This window comes from Phyllostomus hastatus, unplaced genomic scaffold, assembly GCF_019186645.2.
Source record: "Phyllostomus hastatus isolate PE091 unplaced genomic scaffold, TTU_PhHast_1.1 phas_scaffold_21, whole genome shotgun sequence".
NCBI lineage: Eukaryota > Metazoa > Chordata > Mammalia > Chiroptera > Phyllostomidae > Phyllostomus > Phyllostomus hastatus.
This window is the reverse complement of record NW_025334017.1, coordinates 46,874,168-46,891,574: the sequence shown is the minus strand read 5'-3', so window position 1 is coordinate 46,891,574 and position 17,407 is coordinate 46,874,168. Positions and strand designations below refer to the sequence as shown.

The 17,407-nt window shown below is 62.8% G+C and overlaps 1 protein-coding gene across 1 annotated transcript in view; it reads left to right on the top strand.

Annotated features, from left to right (window-relative positions):
• Nucleotides 1–17,407, top strand: part of COL22A1 (collagen type XXII alpha 1 chain) — a 167,873-nt gene that overhangs the window by 126,854 nt on the left and 23,612 nt on the right. Inside the window, exons 44-50 of the mRNA XM_045861103.1 lie at nucleotides 1,375–1,488; nucleotides 1,772–1,825; nucleotides 7,994–8,047; nucleotides 9,618–9,671; nucleotides 13,181–13,234; nucleotides 15,341–15,394; nucleotides 16,765–16,818. Coding sequence (XP_045717059.1) covers nucleotides 1,375–1,488; nucleotides 1,772–1,825; nucleotides 7,994–8,047; nucleotides 9,618–9,671; nucleotides 13,181–13,234; nucleotides 15,341–15,394; nucleotides 16,765–16,818 — 438 coding nt within the window. The remainder of the gene's footprint in view (nucleotides 1–1,374; nucleotides 1,489–1,771; nucleotides 1,826–7,993; nucleotides 8,048–9,617; nucleotides 9,672–13,180; nucleotides 13,235–15,340; nucleotides 15,395–16,764; nucleotides 16,819–17,407) is intronic.

The window sequence follows — 17,407 nt, the reverse complement described above, 5'->3', positions numbered from 1 at the left end:
AACACGGCACAGGACGGCAAAGGTCAGGCGGCGGGTCCCAGTGCGGAGCTGACACTCCGTGGAAGGCTGTGCACCAGGCACACAGAGATAAAGCAGCTCCATCCCCGTCTTCGGAGAGGCCGTCACTCCCTTGGGCTTGATGTCGGGGGCGGAGCTACACACAGACCACTTCCACAGCAAGACAAGGGCCCGCGGTCCGAAGCCACCAGGAGGGCTTCTCGGAGCGGGAGACTCCCAAGGAACCTTCAGAGACGGAGCACAGGTGACGCAGGCAGAGAGAAGGCGGGCCCTTCAGGGCAGCTCTCCTGGGGGAGAGCCCGCCCACCCTGAGTCAGAGACCCGCGTACAGGCCCGGCCCCCGGGAACATCTCCTCACCAAACAGGATCAAAGGCAGCCCCGCACCCCTTTGGAGCGTGCAGGGGTTCACGCACCGGCTTTGTGTCAGCCGACACCGTGTGACCATGAACTCCTCAAGACCCGTCCTCCCCAGGGTCCCCCAGCAGAAGGGCCCCCTGGCTCCCCGAGTGGCCGCTTTGCACGAGGCATGGAGGGAGTCACCGAGCACACGCGGGAGTCGGTCACCTGGCTGCCTGGACTGGGAGCTGTCCGACGCTCTTCCCGGCGCCCTCCTTGTGTTTTCTCCCTTCACCCCCATCCCAGGAGAGGAGCGGGGAGGGGCGGGGAGGGTGGAGAGAGGGCAACCCTGAGATGGGCCGCGGGCTGCAGAGGGGCCGGCCAGCCAGTGGGCATTGCTCGGCACGTGCTCGACAACGCAGACGAGCTGGAAAACGTGTTCCGGGGCTGAGACGGGGTGACGTTCACCGGAGGGGCAGCACTGCATTGCCCCGGCGCCGCCGCGCCAAGCTCAGCCCGGGCACCGTCACCCAGTGCCCGCCTGGACCGGGAAGGTGCCGGGCATGGTCCGGGCGGGCCGCGGGCCCGCCTTGCCTCCCTTCCTCCGCTTCTCTGGAAACCACGCCAGCACACCCGTGGGCGAGGCCTCAGCTTCCGACGCTGTTCTGTCCGAAGCCTCGGGGGCAGAGCCTGCGACTCCGAATACTACAGATTCACATTAAATCTGTGCCCCCAGGTTTTCAGGTGCCCGCAGGTATCTGTCCAAGGGTCACTCTGTCGTCATTGTCCTGGGCCGGCCTCCCGGCGGTCTGGCTGGACGGAAGTAGGGAAACACGAGGCAGCAACTCACACGTATCGGTGCTGCCGTCTCAGTGGAGGTTAGGGCAGAGAGGAGTGCGGTCAGGCCGCAGCGGGGGTGTGGGGAGGGTCACTGGCTGGCCGGCTCGGTCTGCAGGGGGCGGGGCTGCGGCCGCCTCCCGCTTCACCAGTAACTGGGTGCATTGTCGCCTCCCCCGCAGGACATGTGCCGTGACTGCCCCCCGGGCCCCCCGGGCCTGCCGGGCCTGCCGGGCTTTAAAGGGGACAAAGGTCTCCCGGGACGGCCAGGGAGAGACGGCACAGAAGGGAAAAAGGTGAGGAGCAGAGGGAGACGGAGTTTTCATCGTCCTCCGGGAGGAGGCAGGGGTCCTCGGGCCGTCTGGTGACTGGCTGTCCTGCCAACTGTGCCTGTGGGTGGTGCATCGCCGCCGACACCCTCTGCTCAGGCACCCTGGGGTGGGCTGGGGCGGGGCGGGGCGGGGGGGATCCCAGTGGGAGGTCGGCGAGCAGGCATGTCAGGGCGACGCCTGCTGGTGACTCCACGAACGGGCTCCGGACACTCATCCTTGTTCTCTCTCTCCTTTTCCCCCGCCACAGGGAGACGCTGGGCCGCAAGGCCCCCCGGGGCCCCCAGGAACAGCGGGGGCACAGGTCAGTGGGCCTTCTTGAGGGCCGCGCGTCCGCTCTGCTCGTCCCGCTGGTTGATCTAGGTGTGAGGAGGACGGGTGTCCGGTGTAGAGGAATGATGGTGTTCAGATCAGAGCCCACGTTCAGGGTCTCTCACCTTGGCACCGACAGTCTCGGTGACCTTCGGCAGCGGAGCCATTGCGGCCTGTGTCGGGTTGCTCGCTGACAGGCACCCCGGAGGGTGCAAGTGTGTGATGAGCTACGGGACCGGAATGTGTGGTCCTCACTCACCGGTTAAGCCAGGAGCTTCCGGAGCTGTGTGGCTTTAGGCACAACCTTGCCCTCCCTGGGCCTCAGCGCCTGCTCTCACTGATGAGAAAGCAAGCCCCTTAGAGCCGGGTGAGAGCTGGAGGATGGCATGGCCAAGAGGAAGTGGCAGTTGCCGCTAGGGAGGAGCCACACCATGTGGGGAGTGTCACTACCTGCCCCGTGAATGACCAGGCACCTGTCCAGAGCCACAGGACGCTCTGTGGTGTCACAGAGCCAGTGTGGGAAGCTGCGGCCGCCAGAGTGAGTGTCTGAGGACATTGGCGCTCCCGTTAGCTCTGTGAGTGCTGGCGTGGGGGCCGGGAGGAGTGGGGGCCAACCTCCCGCCCTCCCACCCCTCCCCCAGCACTGGGGCTCCCCGGGGCGCCCCCCGGTCCCCTGCGGCCTCTGCTGCTGGGAGCTCCGCACGCCGCCACCCCCACGTCCCAGAGTGCCCCCGTGGCTCCTCCTGCAGCCTGCCTGCCTGGGACTCGGTGGGCCTCGTGTGGCGGGAGATGCAACACAGGTTTGTCGGTCGGAGAAGGAGCTCAGGAGTCAGCCCTGCAGGGCTGGGGTCCCCTCCCTGACCCGGGACAGGCCTCACCTCTGCGCCCTCCGCTTCCTCGGGGCACACGAGGGGCCATAAGAGCGGTGACCCCACTGGCAACATTGCAGATCTCAGCCAGCCCCCGGGTGCTGCCCCCTGAGCCCGGGGGTCACGGCTGCGTGCACGGCCAGGTGTGGGGTGAGGACCTGGGCGGAAGTGTGGGAGGAAGCCAACACCTCAGGAGCCAAGAGAGAGAAGACTCGGTGCCATAGTTTTAAAAGTTTAAATGAATGCAGTGGATATACGAGAAACAGAAGATGAAAAGTTAAAGGCAGGGCCCAACCCTACGCTTGGGCGACTTGCCTCTCGCACCCCCTACCCCCCTAGCCCAGCCCCACGGGAGCCTGTTGAGTCATATGTTGATATTTCCTTCCTCTTGAGTTATTTTGCATTAAGTCTGACATTTAAAAACACAGCCTTGGCATATCCTGTATCTGGGGTGCTGAGCTGTCCCGAGCCCCTTAGCCTCTCCGCCCAAGGCCAGTGCCTCGCTCGCGTCACCCCAGGCTCAGCCCCGGGGACCGGGGTGGGGGCTATCACGTGCACTATTAAAAGGCAGGCAGGCCAGCAAGCAAAAACACCGGAGCGGCGGGGCATTGTTATGGAACACGTCCAGGTCTCCCAGGCACTGGCTAGCAGGTGAAGACGCCTGGCGGTCGTCACCCATGGGCGTGGGGGAGCCCCCTCGGGTTCCCACGTGCCGAGGACTGCCGCTCCGGGAGCCACAGTGCCCGCCTCAGTGGGGACGGGACGGCACGGGAGCTTCGGCCCGGGGCCGCGTCGGCGGAGAGACGCCAGCCAAGTGCAGCAGTGTCTGCGCTCTCTCCTGGGGGCTGCCCTCCCTTTCTGGGGTCCCCGCCGGGGCCAAGCTTCTCGCCGGGGGGAGTTCTGCCCCCGGTCACTCCGGCCAGTCTCAGCGTGACCTTCGCTCTCAGTTCGCCGGCTGCTGGGCGTAGCCTCTGCGGAGGAACGGCCGTGACTCAGAGAAACAAACGCCGATGAATCACCCGGCTCAGGGGTTTTCTCGGTGAGCGGGAGTCCCCTTCTCCGCCAGCCCGACCCGGCTCCAAGTGCCGTTGCCTGGGGACAATGGCGTTGCCTTTGTTCTTCCATAATTCGATTCGAGAGAGGGTGTGTTCCTTCGCACACACGGAGAAAGCAAAGGAAGCTTCCATCCAGCAACAGAACAAGGTGAATCCGTGCTGCCTTAGAATAGCAGAGTCCCAACTTCTCTACTTGAGACTCCGTGGCGACCTTGAGGTGTCCTTGGGGCTTGAGGTCCACCCCACACGGGGAGCCCCGGGGCAGTTACAGCCACAGGCCTGGCTGCCCGCATTGTGACGTGGTCTGCTGCTGTGTTCAACAACGTCTAGGGAGGTAGAGACACTGACCCACTTCACAGAGGGGGAAACCGAGGCTCGGCAGGGTGAGAGTGCCCGTGTCACCAAACCTGTAGGAGGCGGAGCCCAGGGGAGCCCCTGCCAGTGCGTCCTGGGGTCCCCACTCTTCAGGACCCGGTTACGCGGGCCCTGGGACCTGGGCGTCAGCACCAAGGACAGCTCCCAGGGCCCTCCTTCTGTCTAATCCCACCTCCGGTGATGGCCTCGGGGGCAGCGCCACCCTTGGTCGAGAAGACGAGTCCCGGAGAAGTGAAGGGTCCAGTCTGAGGACTCACAGGCCTGCCTTGCTCCGCGACTTCCGGCCCGAGCCAGCCTCTGCCCTCTTCGCCCGCCCCACGCGCCCCTGTGGGCAGCAGATGGGCGCACGGGGTCCTGTCCTCTGTTGGGCTTCCCGTGTCCGACAAAGCTCTGCGAGATGTGCGGGCCTGAACACGGATCTGTGCACCGAGACGCTGCCGGTGGCGAAGCCCTTGGGACCGTTGCTCACGCTCTTCCGCAGCCCGAGGCCCTGGGTGTGCCCTGGTCACGGCCGGCTGCGCGTGCTCGCCTGCAGTCGTGACTCCGCATGCGGCAGGCCGGCCTCCCCAGGACCTGTCTCGTGGATTCGCAGCAGCTCTCGCTGGTGGTGGGGCCTGGGGAGGTTGATGCCTCGGTCGGTCACAGAGCCGCACTCCAGGCCTCCGGAGTGCGGGCCGAGGTCTGGAGACAGGGACTGCTGTCAGGGCTGTGGTTCAGGTGGAGGAGGAGGGGGGGGGGCAAGGTGGTCATCAGAGCAAGGGCCCTGGGAACGTGGGTTTCCGCGGAGTCAGGTGTGCAAACCTCTCCCGGGCAGGAAGTGCTGGTTATTTTATCCCCCACAGAAAGCATGTGGTTCCCTGCTCACCCGCATACCCACCAGCCGGGGGAGGGGATGGTGAGGATCAGAGACACTGTATGAGCAGGAGTCCCTGGCTCTGAGCACGTTCTGGACGGTTCTGGGAGGCAGGGCTAACCCGTCCTCTGCTGCTCAGAGCTGCCAGAAGGGGCCCTGGAATCCCATCATGCCTGGAAGGTGACCCGGAGCTGTGACCCGCATGCCCTCTCCAAGACCAGATGTCTCTCTTCACCCGTAGCTGCCTCAATCCTGAAAGATTCTCACCAAGCATCCCCTTAACAGTCCTCTTCCAAGCCAGGAGGTGCAGACACGGTCAGGTACGGGCCCTGGCTGCCAGGGCCCGACACTGTGCTGGAGAGCAGAGACCTACTGGCCGGTGACTCTCAGAGAGGTCAGACTGGGGCTGGGGGCCACCCAGGGCGGAGGGGACAGCCTGGGCCTTGGAGGCCAATCAGTTCTCCAGCCCGGCTCTGCCCCTCACTAGCTGAGTGAAATCTGCTTACCAGTGACAGGATTCGGAAAGTTTATTGGGCTTCTCCGAACCTCCAGCCTCTCACCTGCTCTGCCTCGCAAAGAGGACGGAAGGAACATCACCGAACATAAGGACTGGTCCGGACACAGAGGCATGTGGGATACGAGGAGCCCCGAGCGGTCCCCGTAGCTGCTGCAGTTTGAGTTGGCGGGAATGGTGACAGGCAGCGGCCTCAGGTTTCCTGTCTGCACACTCCGTCAGTGACCCTACCCGGTGGAGCAGTCTTCCTGGCTACATGCAATAACGTAGACATAGTACATGTTTTTCTGCATCAGCCCAGGCTGTTCACAGCGCGGGGCGTGAAATGGGGTCTCATTCGGAGAGCGCCGGCCCTCTCTTCCAGCAGGCAGCGAGAGGGCTGCGGGCGGCTGAGCTGGCTCCGATGCCCGCCCGCTGCAGGGGAGAAGGGGGCAGGGACCGCCGCAGGGGTCCTTGAGCTGCTGGCGTTCCCACTGTTGAGCGACGAGGAGTGGAACCACCCCGTGCCCAGACCGAAGGCTGGCGTGTGAAGGGAAACCATTTACTTTTAAAGGCGATTGTCCCAAATGTCAGAGAAGCGGCGTGGCATTCAACATCGGTTCTTTTCACGGGGGCCGTGGCGCAGCCTGAAGGCGGCATGCTGGTCTCGTAGACGTAAAAGCTGCTACAGTGACGGCATGCAAACGTGTCGGGACAGACACTCTCCCCTCTGAGCCCACGTTCCTGCTCTGCACGGTGGCGTTTGGCACTTGGTGGGCACCAGCTCCCCGACCTCTCCCAGCATGCCGGGGGAAGCCGGGGGCGGGGTGCTGTCCTCGGGTGGCTCATCGCTGCTGAGCTGCCGGCCAATGTCGGGCAGCGTGGATGGAAGGATGCTCGGCCTGATGCTCCGGGGAGAGAACCGGGGGCTCGGGCCCGGGCAGGGCCCTCGTAGGTGGGCCTCCCTCCCGCCTTCACCCACCGGATGAACAAGCTGAGAGTGAGGAGGGAGCCGTGGCCTCCTCAAGGAGGCAGAGATGAGAGCTGACAGGCCTGGGGCCAGAGCCAGGACCGACTCTCTGCCAAAGCCTTAATCCCCTGCATAATGCATCCTTTCAGAGGAACTGAAGTGTTGTTTTTCTTAAGTAGCATTTGACTGAAACACATTTTTAACGCAGTGAGTGCAGAGCCAAAACAGGTGAGAGTTAAGAGAGATTGGAACTTTTGAATGTTACTTTTAGAGTTAGTCTGTAAAAAATGTTTCTGGCAGGTTGCATGTCATGGATGTTTTTATACCCACAATAATGACGATGATGATGGTGGTGCTGGTGGTGGTGGTGATGAGATGGTGATGATGATGGTGGTGGTGATGGTGATGGTGGTGATGATGATGATGGTGGTGGTGATGATGATGGTGATGATGATGATGATAGTGGTAGTGATGATGGTGATGGTGATGATGGTGGTGATGGTGGTGAGGATGGTGATGATGATGATGGTGATGATGATGGTGGTGATAGTGGTGGTAATGAGGAGAAGAATTGATAGCTAATGTTTATCAAGAGCTAACAATGAATTCACCACTAGCTTAAGCAGTGTAGACCTTAGGTCATTTAATCTTCACAACTTCCTGACAAAGATGCTGTTACTATTATTCTCACTTTAGAAGGAGACAGAGGTGAAGTACCTTGCCCATCACACACAATTACTAAATGACAGCACCATGGTTCACATACAAAGCAACATAAAATGATCTTTTTAACCAGCATTTGCTGAGCTCCGAGGGTGCTGAGCTGCACACTGAGTGTTGCCCACGTTCTATCTGACTTCACTCCCCTAACATTCCATGGGCTAGACTGTCGGTATCTTCTCTCTATTTTGTAGATACAAACGACAGCTTAGAGTTCAAATGACCAGCTCGAGGTCCCACGGGCACTGAGGGAGGGAGCAAGGGGCCCACGTCCAGAGATCGTCTCCCTCCTGGGCTCACGGCCTGGTGCTGCCCGTCCACCACCCCCACAGCTCCTCACCCCTCCTCACCATGCCCCCCCCCCCACGGCGATGCCCACGGACACCGAGCTGACCTGCTCTGTCCCCTGCCACGCCCGCAGTGTCCCACTTTCCTCTTAGCTGGCCCTCCAGCCGCCCCGTATCGTGGCCAGCAGAGCCCTTCTGATGTCCAGGGCCACCGCACGGCCTTCCGACGGTCTCCGGGGCCCTTGAGTCGTGCTCAAGGGTTGACGCACATGGCTGTCCGTGAAGTGGGCTCTGCCTGCCCCCCAGCCCCGTTTCCACTGCCCCCACCGGAAGCCCGCAGCCCAGTCCCACCGTCCCACCAGCAGGCGTTCAACCAGACGGGGTCTCTGTCTGCTGACACCCCGCCCGGGCTACGGGGTGAACTCGATACGGGATCGGTGGAGAGCGGGGGAGGGGGTGCAGCGGTGCACGGGCAGGTGAACGGGCGCAGGCCGCCCCAGCAGAGCGCCCCCTGACTGGCTTCCTTTGTCCTCCCCAGGGGAGCAGAGGGGAGCGTGGAGCCGCCGGAGAGGCTGGGCAGAAGGGCGAGCAGGTAAGGGCCTCGTAGCGGATCACTCGCCTGGAGGAGAGTCCGTCTCTCCTCGGCACCTTTCCGCCGTTTCTGACGTTGTCACTCGTCTCCTGTGTGTGCGCAGGGAGGGCTTTTTGTCCATCTCATTTCCTGGCTCCCACCTGAATCCTCTGGCTGACTGTCACCTTCCTCCTCCCCAGTGATCTGGGGAGCCTGCCTTTTTAACAACACTCTTTTGGACTCTTGCTTTCAGGGCTTCTTGTCCACGGGAATGGCGGCCATTTATCACAGAGCGTCCCTTTCTTTCCTGCGACGCCCCAGGTGTTTCTCACGTTCCCATGCCATGACGCACGGGGCTGTTGCAGTGCCTGGCAGATGCCCCTGCTGGGCTCTGCGCATCTCCAGAGGCACCACAGGGGGGCGCCAGCGATGGTGTGCTGCTCTTCCCGCGGATCTGAACGTTGCGAGTCCCCTCACCTGTATTCAGAGCCACCAGCTGCTGCTGCTGCCGCCGCCGCCGTCTCAGCTCCTGTCGGCTCCCTGGGCGGCCTCTCTGCTGCTTGCGCTGACCACCCTGTGCTCTGCTTGGCTGCTGACTCCCTGTGCCCGGTGTTTCCTTTCCTCTCTCCCAGCTGCCCTCTCCCTGCATGTCTCACTGTTCGCTGCATCCCTCAGCCCGTGCTCATGGTGCACCAGCTCCGTGCCGGGTGCCGCACGGGCTCGGAGACACGGGGTGGGGGTGGGCGGATCCGACCCTCGCAAGGCGTTCACCCCGTGAGGGGGTGAGGCACTCGAGAGGCCGAGCTGGGTGAGAGGTCTGAGTGACAGGCGGGCTCAACTGAAACCCCCCCGTGACCCTGGAAACCAGCACGTGGTTGGGTTAGTCTCGTGAGGACGGGTGGCCGGAGGCGGTAGACCCATCGCGAGCGTCCCAGCTGGTGTTTCCGGGGGCCGGGGCTGGGGCCGGGGGTGGAGGCGAGGGGAGTCCTCTGTTGCAGGGTGGTTCGCTTGCTCGTGTAAATGGCTGTATGAAGTTAAATGTCCTTTCAGTGCTCTTCACACTAGGACTTGTCTAGCTCTCTCTGCGATACACACGGAGCCCTCCCCATGTGGGGACATGAACCTCTTTCTTAAAATAACCGTGTTATTGTCACGGTGTGGAGATCATACTTCCGTCCGCCTAGCCAGTCCCCCGTGGGCTCACGTTGTGTCTTCTGCGTGCGTCTGTCTGCTGGCGAGCCTGCGTGACAGGGCACTCCACGCCCTGAGCCTGTCGCCCGGCGTGGCGGTTTCATCTGTCAGGGCCACTCTCCTTGCCCGTGTCCTCACGCCCTCTCCCACACGACTTTCTTCACGCCGTTTGGAAACAGGCCCCTTTCGGGATGGGCGTGCTTCTGTGGCTGTGGTCGGCTCCTTTGCTGGCCCACCCAAGCCCAGTGGGGCGCAGAAACGGGGCTTCTGCTCGCCTGCCCGGGTCTCCATCCACCGTGTCCCTGGAGGCAGGGGCAGGCTCTGGGCTGCTGCCTGACCGGCGGCAGGCGCACCGAGCCGTCCACGAGCCCCTTTAAAGGTCTGCCTCTCTGTCTCCTAGGGTCACCCCGGTGTTCCAGGCTTCATGGGGCCCCCAGGGAACCCCGGACCACCCGTAAGTCACCCTCTGTCATCCCCTCCTCTTTCGACCTTGATTTGAACACATTCCTGTTCTCAGTGGAGAGGGGGCCGTCCGTGCTGGATGGACCTCCTGTGTTAAGGAATGAGCCGACACCTTACAGGTCCCAGGGGCCCTGGGGGGGCGAGAGCAGGGGCCCTGGGGGGCGTGGAGGGACAGTGGAATCCGAATGCTGTTGGCACTGGGGGCCATGGGCAAGGGGGAGGCTTGGTGGGTTGGTTGGTTTTTATCCAGCCAGAGGTGGGAGGCCTGAGACAGCTGCAGGGCTGGGTGTTTTTTAAAAAAAATTTATTTATTTATTTATAGAGAGGGAAGGGAGGGAGAAAGAGAGAGAGAGAGAAACATCAATGTGTGGTTGCTAGGGGTCATGGCCTGCAACCCAGGCATGTACCCTGGCTGGGAATCGAACCTGCGACACTTTGGTTTGCAGCCCGCACTCAATCCACTGAGCAACGCAGGCCAGGGCTTAGGGCTGGGTCTTGAGTAAGGGACGCAGATGCAGCCGGCCGCCCGCCCCCCGTGGGAACCTGGCCCGCGGCGGCGAGGGGTTCTGGGAGTCCTGCCACATCACGTGAGCCCCGGCTTTCCTGGATTCGCTACCATCAACAACAGCCGCAGTAACTGCATGTTACTGCCATTCATCGTCACTATTTTCAGCCGATCGCCCCGTGATTCCGAGGCACGTGTTGTTATGGTAACGATAATGACTGGCACTCACGGTGCGCCGGCCCACCCTGTCAGGCTCCTGCTTCCGTAGCACCTGTGGCTCTGACACCAGTGGGTGCCCCCCTTAGCAAACCGTCTCCCTGCGGCCTAGGCTTTCCGTCATTAGTTTCACTGGTCCTCTGCCCCAGGTCCCCGTGGTGGTTACCAACCGTAGCCATGGTAACAGGCGGTGGGACTCAGTTTCCTGACCAAGCCCAGGACCGGTCCCCAGGGAGTCCCGTGTGGTTCCCAGGAGCCCTGGTCTCCCAGACCTTCCCGAAAGTGGGTGAAAGGCCACTCGGAGAGGACCTGCTTCCCATCAGGACTGACCTGTCACCATGGATAGTGAACGAGAGGTTGGGTTTGGGGCCTGAAGTTAAAACGTGTGCGAGATTAAGCGCAATTTGTCTTGTTTCCAACAACTTCCAGTTGACCCTCATTCTAACCATGTGGTAATTCTTAGGATAAATCCAGTTTTTTTTTATGAGTACATTTTTTTAAAGATTTTATTTATTTATATTTTAGAGAGGGAAGGGAGGAAGAAAGAGAGAGAGAGAGAAACATCAATGTGCGGTTGCTGGGGGCCGTGGCCTGCAACCCAGGCATGTGCCCTGACTGGGAATCGAACCTGAGACACTTTGGTTCGCAGCCCACGCTCAATCCACTGAGCTATGCTAGCCAGGGCTAAATCCAGTTGTTTTAAATGTATTTTTTAAAAATAAATGAGCCTGATAGGGCATCTTTACAGCAAACTCATGACAGGTAAGTCACCCCCAAAGCGGGACAGCTTTCCGAGGGTCCCGGGCGCCTCCCCAAAACCTTCGCCGCTCAGCTCACTGTCCCCGCCCGGGGCCTCGCCTCAGTCCCTCACTGCCCCAGCGCTGCCGCCTGTACTTTCGCGGGCGGCCTCATGGGGGTCCATCAGTTTGCTCTCGTTTAACTCGTCGCCCCGTCCCCGGTGCCCTGGGATCCGGACGGCAAGCAGACCAGCCTTCCTCCAGCTCACCTTCTGGTGGGCGTGAGCATTCTTCCTCCGCATCGGTGGGGCTCAGTCCCGCTTCAGCTCGCCCCCGGGGTCCAGGACGCCGGGAGCTCTTGGCTGATTACTGTGGCAGGGTCCAGGTTGGCAGCCGCAGCTCCCCACCCGGCGAGGCTGGGGCTAGGTGTGCAGTCCCCCTGGCAGCAGCCCGGGCGCAGGGCGGCCTGGACCTCGGGTGGCTTGTTGTCAACACTAGCGGCATCCCTCGTTTCATGAACACGGGCTGGGCCCTTCCGCAGTGGAGCAGATGCGGCCGAGTCAGGCTGCGTCCCGTCCTGGGACTGTTGGACATGGGGCCTCAGACATATCATCCAGAGCCGTGCCCAGTCCCCCTGCGGCCCCAGGCCATGGGGTGGCTGTCTGTGTGTCCCTAAAACTCTTCCAGAACCCGGCACAACACGGGCACTCAGTGCACGTGAGTAAGACACGTGAACCGGGACCTCTGGGACAGTGTCAACGACGCCCCGTGCGAGCAACTCGCTGTCCCATGGCTGGTCTGGTCTGCAGCCTTCCTGGCCTCACGCTGGCCAGCAGCCACACACCCAAGATTGCTCTGTCGTCAGCACGGCGGCGACAGGAGCCTGCAGTGGGGAGCCCCAGGCGTGTGCCTGGTGTGGGCCCATGTGACAGGCACTGACCGCATCCTGTCCATGGCTCAGAGGGAGCGGGGGCATCTTTGTCTCCGCTTCACACGGGCCTGAGAGGCAGAGGAGCGAAACCAGCTGCCTGGGACTGAACAGCTCGTCACGGGAGAACTGGGGTGTGCCCCCCGCCCCACCCCACCTGCCCGGGGAACTGTGGCTCTGGGTGGGGTGCTCCTAAGGACACCCTCTCTTCTGGGTCAAGGACAGCGTGCGTGTTGCCTCCTGCAGTCCTCACGGCCTGGTGGCATGCGAGACGTCTCTCTGCCCTTTCCCGGGCGAGGCACGGAAGCTTGGAGACCTCGCTCCATTGGGCCCAAGCCAGGAAGACACGATGTGTGGATTAGTCCAAAGAGCCCTCGCCTTTATCCCCCAACCCGCTTCGCCCCTAAACTGTGTGTTTATTTAAGGAATATTTCCTACCCACCCCCTACAAGACACAGCTGTAATTCCCCAACACATACATCAGTGAGCACTAGGATGTCAGAGGGTGGCCAGGCCGCGGAGGAAAACGGAAAACGGGTGGTGAGGAGGCAGAGGCCCGCCGCTGTGGGTGCGGTGGGCAGACAGGGCCCCCCGGGAAGCTGAGACCCGAGGCGAGAGGCAGAGGGGGCGGGGCGTGGACTCTGCCGCGTGGGGATCGGGCCGCGGGCAGGCGGAACGGCATGTGCGAGAGCCCTGAGGCAGAGGCGTGTAGGGCCCGCCCCCCACCGCCTCCCTGTGCACTGCATCACTCCTGGTTTTCCGTCCGTGCACCCCTCCACCTGAGCTGACACGAGGGATGCCTCCTCGTCTCCCTGAAGATGAATCCAATTGCTTGCTTCTTGCCTTCCTTCCGGAAATGTCCCCTGAGAGGATGGAAAATGTCCCCTGTGAAATGAGACCATCTGCTGTCGTCTTGGGGATGACGGGCTGGCACAGGCTGCGGCCCTTTCCGAAGTGTGGCTGCGGTCTTCCCAGCGTCTCTGTGTCCGGGAGCCAGGCCCAGCCCCCCGGGGAGGGCTCGGGACGGGGGTGCTGCATGCTGCTCGTGCACGAGAACAGCCCGGGGCCTCCGGGCAGGTGCACGCCAGCCTCACTCTCGGCCTGGTCGTCTGCAGGGAGCGGACGGAGTCGCGGGAGCTGCTGGACCACCAGGCATCGAAGGCCCCCCGGTAAGTCCCTCGGCGGACGGGGTCTGCCCTCCGTCTGTGTTCGCAGTTCCCGCCCGGCCCTGGCCCTCCGACCTCCGTGGCTCTCACGTCCCCAGGGTCTCGTCACTACCAGCTAGCCACAGTGGGGGGTGGTGGGGGGGCAGTCGGAGGTTTGGGTCAGAGGCTTGGGGGAAACGGCCTGGGAATCTGGGACAGCAGCACGCAGCTTCCAGCCGGCACGGACCTGCGCCAGGCCCAGCCCCGTGTCTGCAGCGGGGAGGCTGGGAGCACGCCCATCCTGAGCCCGCCCCCGGCTGGTGTGGGAAGCCTGCCGGCTGGGAGGCGGCTGCCGGTCTCCAGCTGTTGTGGAGGCTGGCGTAGGGTGGAAAGAGGGGGGACTGTGAGCCAGGGCGGTGACGCCACCGCTGCTGCAGCTGCTGGGAACCCAGGCTGTGTAGCTCGGAAACCACGATCAGAGCCGCGGCCCGGAGCTGCGCGGCGCCCCCTCGCTGGTTTCAGTGACCGAAGTGAAGGGCCAACCTCAGGGTGGCAGGCGCCAGGGCGGCGGCCCCTGCCTGCTCCGTCACTCAGAGGACAGCACGGCAGATGGGTGTCCCTTACCTCGCCCGACGGCCCTGCATGTCGGGGTGCTCCAGAATCACTGTCTCCACTTCATAAACGAGGAAAGTGGGGACCATCGAAGCAAAGCCACCAGCTCAGGGTCACATGCTGAGGGAGGGTCAGCGCCAGGCACAAACCCCGTCTCCGAGTGCTCAGGGTCAAGGCCCAAGTCCGGCCCGCGGGCAGGTCAAGGCCCTGGTCTCTCTGGACGCTGGGGCCAAGGGCACCTTAGGAGCCACCCAGGAGCTTAGGAGGAGAAGTCCTCCCCCTTGGCAGATGGGGAGTTAAAAGCCAGAGGGGGGTAGGTCACTTGTCCAAGGTCACGCAAAGTAATATCCACGCTGGCGGTCTTGCGTGAAATCACCACTCCCTCCACGCTGACCCACGGGGCGGGGTGGCCAGGGGTGGGGCCGGAGGGCTGTCGACATTGCAGAAAACAGCCACCACGGTTCTTTGCATGACCACGGTCTGGCTGGGCCTTTTGAGACAGCCCCCCCCACCCCCCGAAGTCCCAGGTGAGCGAACTGCACATGCGCTGCAGGCGGCAGCTTGCTGGTCCGCAGGCGGCAACAGCCACCCCCCCCGTGCAAACGCACACACTGTTCGCCCAGGGAGGGCCGTGCGCGAGGCCCAGGGACAAGTCCCTCCGCCTCTGGGAACGAAACCACCCTGCCCAAGACGCCTAAGACGCCGGTTCTGTCGCCATCTCAGCAGCGACTTCCGGCTGTGCCGGGAGCTGTCCGTGGTCCTGATATTTCCCCGTGAGCCTCAAACCAGAAAATATTTGAAAGTTTTCCTGGGGGCAAACAATGCGTGTTGCTAGTTCAGAAACAGCAATTAAAAAAAGTAAGACAGGGCGTAGTTAAATAGGCACACGACCGTAAAACCCTCCCGGTATAGGTCGAGTTAAACAATATGAATTGTTTGCTGATTTTGTGACATGAGGCCGGCCCCAGCTTTGGTTCTGGCCCCACGGAGCCCTTCCCGGCGCTGTAAAGAGAACACCCGCCCACCTGCTGTTTGCTGCTTTCTAAGGGAACCCCCACTGTCAGCATCGCAAAGCCCGAGGGACGGTCGAACACTCGCCCTAAGCTGTTTCTGTGTTGTTGTTGTTGTGGTTCCGTGTCAGCCCGAGTGGCGCTGCGCTCAGTGCTCTGTGGCAGGGACCGGGGTCTCGGGCAGTTTGGGGGAAAGGGCAGAGTCTGGTCTGGACCCGGGTCTGTGAGCTCCACAGCCCCAGTGTCCTTTGCCCCGGCAGGCTCCCAGTCGTGAGTTCCCGAGCGTGGGTACCAGGGCCACAGTGAGCCCAGGCCCACGCCCCTGTCTGCCCCACTGTGCCCTGCCCTGGGCACTCGCTGCCGGGGGGTGACGCCCAGAAAGGCAGGAGGTGGGGGCAGAGCCCCCTCCCTTTCTCCCCAGAGACCCCTCCCTCACGTGCAACGTCACGTCCTCGCAGAAAGCCTCCCCGGGAGGTGTAATGGCGTTTTTGTGTCTTGGATCTTTCAGGGGAAAGAAGGTCCTCCCGGCCCCGAAGGCCCGCCTGGGTTCCCCGGAGTCCCCGTAAGTGCCACCAAAGGTGGGGGGAGTCTGGGTTCTCTGCCGCTGCGCAGATCAGCAGGCGGCAGTGCCTGTCACCATCGCGGCGGCAGGCATGGTCCCTGGGGGAGGGTGGGTGGGTGTGTGCTCTAGGGCATGAGGGGAAAATAGCCAGTAAAGAGAACTAACTTTTCGGTGCAGGGCGTCTAAGCATTGTTCTATTATGTGTGCATTTGTTGTTTGCCTATTTAAATAGCGGCTTCACCTCTCTCCACACACACGTGTGTGTGTGTGTGTGTGTGCACGTGTGTGTGCGTGCATAAAGAGAGCCCCCGCACACCCACACAGGGAGACGGGCAGAACATGCACGCGTGTGCACACGTGGTTGAGGTGACAACTGTGACACCGTGCACATTTTCTATTTTCCACGTGGCTGTCACGTGGTCGGAAGTTCTCTCCCCACTCTGTCCAGTGAATGCCCCGTCCTGTGCGCACCGCCATGCTCCCGTCGCCTCGCACCCCTTGCTGCTGGTTGTCAGATCTGTGACGGCCTGGCTTGCACATGGAGAGCCTTTCTGATTCCTGGGTGACGGTCCCCAGAAGTGCGGTTCGCCCGTCCCAGTTCTGTCACGTCTGAGGGTCACTGTCCCCCGATGTTTCTCGGGGCTGGTCACCTCCACAGCCTCCCCCCTGCAGTGGGGCCCTCCTCCGTGTCGGCGAGAAGGCTGGTCCAGAGAGGCCGGGGGCTGCCCCCCAGCCCCCCCTGAGAGCGAGGCCTCGTGTGTGCCTCCGGCCTGGCCTGCGCCTGCGTCCGGGGCCCCACTGGCCACAGGGTACATTCTCACGTTCCAGCCTCACTGGCTCACTTCTGGCTCCCAGGACACCTGGCATCCCCCCCTCTCGTGCCACAGGGCCTTTGCCTGTGCATTTCTGCTGCCCAGGAAGCCCTCTCGTCGCCCCTGGGAAGCAGTGGGGGCCTTGGGCCTTCCCAGCCCCTCGTGGGCTCCAGGGGCTGTGCAGAGGGCTGTCCTGTGTGCCTCGCAGCCTCCTCCTCATCTTCCTCAGCGCCCGCCTCTCCCCTCCTACCCCCTCGGTCAACCCAGGTCCCAGATACGAGGCCCCATCACCCCACGTCCAACCTCACAGACGTGTCCTGGACCGTCTTTTCTAGACCGACAGCGATGATAAAGGAACCACTGTGATGCCCTGCCTTTCCATTCTGCGCCAGATGCTGCGGGCCGGCACCTGAGCTGGAACCTGGGGGTCGGGGAGAAACCAGGGCACCCACCCTGTCCTGCCGGGCGAACCGCTTCTGCGTGCGGCTGGAGCCGTGCATGTCCTCCCCTCCCTCGTGGGGCCCTTGGACACGTCACGCATTCGAGTTTCTCTTGCAGGGAGCGGAAGGCAAGGAGGGCAGAGACGGGAAGCCCGGTCCCCCCGGAGAGCCGGTGAGAGACCCTGAATTCCTACCATTCCCCGGCCAGGGTAGCGCCCCCTCGGGAACAGCCGTGCTGCACCGGGGTGGGGGGCTGCTCCGCCCCGGGCACCAGGAGAAGGCGTTTCTGTGCCGGCGAGCCTGCCGGGTAGACTCTGCCGTCTCCACTGCGCAGCCGAGGACGCTGGGTCCCGGGGCAGGAGGTGGTGGGCCCGGAGCCACGGGAACCGGGCAGAATCATAGCCCGGGCCCTGGCCCCGTCTGCCCGTCCTCTGCGTGTTTTTAACTGCCCCAGGCAGCCTCGATCCGAATGACGGGGGAGGGAACCGAGGCAGGCGAGCCCTGGCCGGGGTAGAGGTCTGATGCATGAAAAGCCGGTCATACCCGCCGAGCACCGGAGAGCCGCACCCGCTGGCGCCAGGGAGGACCATGTGCCCCTGCTTCGGCTTCGGCATCGAGTCGTGTGTGTGTGTGTGTGTGTGTGTCCTTTTTCCTTAATGTCTTCTGCCCGGGGCCACACGCAGTGAGCTGGGCCAGGTCTCTGCGGCCCCAGCTCCCATACCTTTTCCATAGCGACCCCCAGGGCCCCCGCTGGGGTGCAG